This window comes from Rhagoletis pomonella, unplaced genomic scaffold (assembly GCF_013731165.1).
Source record: "Rhagoletis pomonella isolate Grant_MI unplaced genomic scaffold, Rhpom_1.0 Rhpom_scaffold_00005, whole genome shotgun sequence".
Taxonomy (NCBI): Eukaryota; Metazoa; Arthropoda; class Insecta; order Diptera; family Tephritidae; genus Rhagoletis; species Rhagoletis pomonella.
Genome location: NW_023458559.1, coordinates 64,725,294 through 64,730,830, shown reverse-complemented (window position 1 = coordinate 64,730,830; position 5,537 = coordinate 64,725,294). Strand labels below are relative to the sequence as shown.

Here is a 5,537-nt window from a genome sequence, read left to right as displayed (position 1 = left end):
TAATAGCAAAAGCGGCGACGTCCATTGGGTCCAGTAGCATAAGGCAGTGTGGTCAGTCAGTGTTGGAGTGCACTTCGCGACGGTTACAAAGATTCTTGCGGTGCCGGGAAAAGTACGACAAAAGGACTCTGAAACAAATACGCCAATTTTTTTTTTGTTTTTTATTTAAGAAGGATACTAGTTTCCGTCTGCTTTTCGAAAAGCCGTGCAATAAATTAAACTGCAAATAATATGTGGCGTGCGGGAAAATAAAATTTATTCAACAAAAAAGTTTTGATGCAGATATTTTTTTTTAAATGTGTGATGCAAACCATACAAATTCAACTGTAACGAAAAAATATTTCCAGCTTTTATTGAAACCATAAATTTTTTCAAACACACTTTTCTTCGAGTACATTTCATAATGTCGCTGGCTCTGAGTCTTTACTTTCTTGTGATTTCCTGTTTCTATACAATTAGGGCCGATGATGAGCCCTTTCTTACAGATCCGCGTAAGTCATGAAAAACAGAAATAAATTTAATTAAAAAAATTTTAATAAAAAGTAAAAAAAGTTTTGCTAAAAATAAAACTAAATATGAGAATTATTAAAAGCCAGAGAGAAAGTATGCGAATAAATTAAAACAAATAATAAAAAGTATATTCCTTGCAAAATTTACACCTCAATATTTTTTTGTGATTTTTTGAAAAAAAATTTCGGTTTCTACATATTTATTATTAAAACTTAAACTGAGCAATAAGTTTCCTATAAAGAATTAAAAAATTTTTTTTAAACACCTTCTAAGTCTTAGTAATAGATTTTCAATAAATAAAAAAAAATGTGAATTTTAAAGCAGCCAAATCAAGTACAGTAATTATATTTAGCCAACAAAATTGATAGAGAATCCAAAAAACCGAAACTCGAATTTAAAAATAAGAGGAAGAAACGGTGACAGGTAATAAGATCAACGGAAATAAGGTCAATTGACTTTATTTCGCAACAGGGGTTATTACCTTTTTAAAAGCGAAATAAAATCCATTGACATTATTGCTCTCTCAAACATTAAATTTGCTTAGCTTTATTTCCAAATTCTTGTTGACTTTATTTCGCTTTTGAAAAGTTAATAATGTCAATTGACTTTATTTCGCACCAGGGTGGGAAATTAAGTCAATTGACCTTATTCTGTTGATCTTGTTACCTGTTACGATTTCTATATCAGTAATATAAAATCAAGAAAAACCCTCAACTAACAACAAAAAATTATTTCCTAAAAGTAAAAGTCCCAAAAAAGCTACGTCAAAAATATTTTGAAACCAAAATTACATCCAAAAACAAAGACAAAATTCCAAAACTCGAAAACTTGATTCTATATAATTAAATGTAAATTTTGAATGCGGCATTAGGGTGGTTCAAAATTACACGTAAAAAAAATAGTCCGAATTTTAATGCTCTCACTTCATAGGATTGTTCTGTATAGAAAAAAATACCCCTGTTCTTTTTTATTTCGAAACAATTTGGCATAGGATTCTTAAAAATCACTATTTTTCTTTCCGTAAATTCACTTTCTCTTCTGAAAGCTTCAGGGAATAGTACCTAACTGTTTATTTAGCCATTTTTTAATACAGGCGATTTTTGATGAGTCTCCTTAAGCAAATCAGAGTCTTCCGATCTAAAAATATTGATATTAAAGAATTCTAAACCAGTTGCACGAAAAACGGTTTTTTCTCCATATAAAATGCATGAAATTTTTTTGTGATTTAAGCGATCTCTAAATACTTTTTGATTTCGAAAAAAAAAACATGGGTATATGTTTTCGGCATAGAACAATCCATAAAAATTCTTAAAATTTAGGCGAATATTTAGAGAATGCTGCAAAGGTTTGAAAGATTTTTATTTCCTTTAAAATCGCAAAAAATCTACAAAATTTTTACATGAATTTTTATAAATGTCACATATAACTGAAACTTATTCATTTAAACTCGTTAAGTCGCTGACTTATGTCTGGCGAAATTCGAAGTTTTGTTGAACTTTGCCGATAAAAAAAAACTCAATTGCTTCAATCCCTGGTAACAACTCCAATTTTTTTTTTTTTAATTTTGTTAATTTCTGTCTGTCTTTATTCTGTACGTTGAACAATTGAAAAGGGTGCCCCAAGCTGCTGATATTTTAAAGACCACCCTTATAAAGTAAATTCGCGAATTTTTAAGGTTAAAAAGCAATTAATTTCACAAAACTTTTTTGAAATTTTTCCAATTTTTTCAAAAATTAAAAAAAAAATCAGAATTTTGTAAAAATCCGCGAATTTTTAAGGTTAAAAACAATTATCTTCACAAAACTTTTTTTGAAATTTTTTCAATTTTTTCAAAAATAAAAAAAAAAATCAGAATTTTGTAAAAATCCCAAAATTATAACTTTGCAAGCAATTAATTGTCTTGCAGGATTTGATCAAGATCGGTTAACGATTAAATATAAATTTTTACGATTTTAGCTGAACCTTAAAAACGCTAATATTTAGTTTATTTTAATAACCCTAGCAAAAAATGTTTATGAACGCGCCCCCTGGCGAGCCTGCGGTCTGCTTATTGAAATAACTTACCAATAATACATCTGGAAAACTAATAAATTTGTTTCAATTAACCTATGCTCAAAAATCTGTTCAACCTACCTTCTTCCACTGCAACTCTACTGCGATCTCCACAATAAGTTTATGCACATTCTCCCCGCCCCTCCCCTCTTCCCTCTCAAAAAATTTCAAATATATTTCAATTCACAAATTAAACCGGATCTTCCAATCTTCCACAGCAGATTACATCAAAGAATGTCAAATAGCTGACAAACATTTTATTAACTGTTCCACGCAAAGCATACAACAATTATTCGACAAGCTAAACGACGGTAAGTAAATAGAGTGGAAATTTACCAAAACACAAAAAAAAACTGTATGCTGCAACATGCCAAAATGCAATTGAACAATTTTAATTATTGATTTACTTATTTACGATTTTTTCGCTCAAATTACATACAAACATACATTGCAGGCATACCCGGTTTGAATAGTATCAAAAGCTTCGATCCATTCTATCTAAACCGGATACGTATTACGCAAGGCAACAGCAATGCGATCAACTTGAAAGTCGAGTTGGCCAATGTGAAAATCAATGGATTCGGACGTACAAATGTGTTGGAGAGTGTGTAAGTGGGAAGAGGGATTTTGAAGGAGCAAACATTTTTTATATTTATTACAAAAAAGAAGTGTATGTTTCTTGGTTATTTTTAGTTTAAGGCTTTGAACTAAAATTTTTTTCTTATTTTTTTTTTAACTTGAAAAGCGTTTATCCGAAAGACTACAGCTGGAAAACTACTTTTATGCTGCCCGAAATGAAATTGCAAGGCGACTACAGCCTCTTTGGGCGCATTTTGTTGATACCCTTGAATGGGCATGGCGAAGTCTTCCTGGAAGCAGGTAAGTTGGCATAAATGGCGTGGAAGACAGCTTCTAGTAGAGTTGTTTCATTCGATGCTTAATTAAGCCTCAATTGCCGGAATGGCTTTATGCATAAAAATAAAATAGACTTTAAACGCGTTGTACCTGATATTTTCATACAAATTTTCGGTTTATAAAGCAATAAAAATCTTCCTTATTTTTTAAAGAGTTTTAGTGTTGCATTTTCTTTATATGTATTTATACAAAATTAACTAAATTGCCTTTTACACGTTTACATATTTATTCAAAATATAAGAAAATATGACCGTCGTTATGCACTCGAAGACACGACTTTATGAAAAGGGTGGCTTCACCTTCTACAACGTTACAAATATTCGAGTGGACTTTAAAATCGACGGCTTGAAATCGTATTTCTCGAATCTTTTCAATGGTAACAAGCAGTTGGGTGAGTTCAGCAATAAACGTAAAATTTTTAAAATAAAATAAGTTCATAAAATACATTAAGAATTATTTGTGCTCTTACATACATAAATTCTAACCATTTATTTTCCATTGCAGAGGACAGCACTAATAAATTCTTTAATGACAACTGGCGCATGCTGGCCGATGCTCTATATACCGTTATCACGCAAACGATCGAGGATATTTTATTGGATGTATTGAAGAAAATCTTCCATTATATACCAGCCAATTTCTTCGTCAGCGATATACCAACTTCTAAGCAGTTGTATGGCACTAAAGCGACAGCGGATACAAAGCGACCTAAATAACTTAAAAATTAAGAATTAAGTTTAGTATGGTTAAGTATGTACTGTATAGAATATTTGTATGATTACAGTTTTGTTATTAAAATGTATGGCTCTGAAAGTAAACGATTTTTTTAACTAAACAAGTAAAGAAGTATAAGTTCGGGCGAAACCGAATTTTATATACCCGGCGCAGGTATCATCCATTGTCATTCCAACTTTCTTTAAACTACCCAAAAGTCTATAGAGATTGTTGTAAGTATTATCTGGGAGTAAATTAACGACCTCAGTTATTGAAATATAGGAGTTTTCGTATATCCGAAAATTACCGTTATACGGGAAATCGGTGCAAATTTTTATCCGATTTGAATAACTTTCAACGAATTGCTTTTTCGTACCAACACTATTAAACACACCAAGTTTGATAAAAACTAATAAATCGGTTACAGAGATACACATTAGTGTCATAAGTGGGCAGCGCCACGCCCAAAATCCAATTATTTAGTCTAACTTTTTGCTCAGTGGTCATTGCAATAATCGATTTTGTGTCAATTAGCTTCAGTAGTTACTGATTTATCGCAGTTTTCGTGTTTCTGTAAATTACCGTTATATGCGGAAGGTGGGCGTGGCTATTGCCCGATTTCAATGACTTTCAGCAAATTTCTTAGCTGGATCCTAAGCAAGGCTCGTACCGAGGATAAGGATTGGTGAAGTGGCTACTAAGATACAATATTTCATCATAAGTGGGCAGGGTCACGCTCCTTTTCCAAAAATTTCATAATAGTATTATTTTGTAGGTACCAAAATTCTACTTCACATACTAATTTACAAGAATTCAGATCAAATATTTACTGAAATACTATAGTTTTTGCATTTTTCGAAAATACCGCATGTAAACACAAAACAGCTGATATGCAGTTGGACACTTTATCCATTTTTACCCGAAGAAAAAGTTCGGGCTGTTTCGAGGAGGAAGAAGAAGACACTTACCATCCAATACGATCCAATTTTCGCTCTCTATCACCCATTTTGTTGCGTACGGGAATGATTTCTGGGCTGTTTTGGGCTTCCGGGGAATCCCGCATTGCGTACGGGAATGAACCTATTATTATGGGTATAAAAGTGAATGAGGTCTTCCCATCCGGTACAATCGCAAAATGTTCTGACCACTTGTGCCACATCTGGCCGAGCATTGTCATGGTCAATGGAGATCAATGACTCATGTCTGGTTGCCCATCCCGCCCGTTTTTCCGCAAGCACTTACTTCAATTGTATAAGTTGTTATCTGTAGAGAACCCCGTCGACCATCTTACCGAAGCCCACGATACAGGATTCCCTTCTGGCCCCACCAAATTCTGAGAATTACCT

The 5,537-nt window shown here is 32.6% G+C and overlaps 1 protein-coding gene across 1 annotated transcript; it reads left to right on the top strand.

The window, feature by feature from the left end:
• Positions 1-403: 403 nt before the first annotated feature.
• On the top strand, positions 404-4,193 carry LOC118740182 (circadian clock-controlled protein daywake-like). Its single transcript, XM_036471678.1, has 6 exons — positions 404-491; positions 2,781-2,873; positions 3,017-3,170; positions 3,308-3,441; positions 3,719-3,868; positions 3,982-4,193. Exons 1-6 carry the CDS (start codon positions 404-406, stop codon positions 4,191-4,193), a joined length of 831 nt encoding a protein of 276 aa, XP_036327571.1.
• Positions 4,194-5,537: the final 1,344 nt, after the last annotated feature.

Bases quoted from the DNA above. Each gene is read 5' to 3' on its own strand.
- LOC118740182 (XM_036471678.1), top strand. From the start codon at position 404: ATGTCGCTGGCTCTGAGTCTTTACTTTCTTGTGATTTCCTGTTTCTAT. The intron at 3,171-3,307 runs GTAAGTGGGAAG...TAACTTGAAAAG, and splicing joins ACAAATGTGTTGGAGAGTGT to CGTTTATCCGAAAGACTACA. The intron at 3,869-3,981 runs GTGAGTTCAGCA...TTTCCATTGCAG, and splicing joins CAATGGTAACAAGCAGTTGG to AGGACAGCACTAATAAATTC.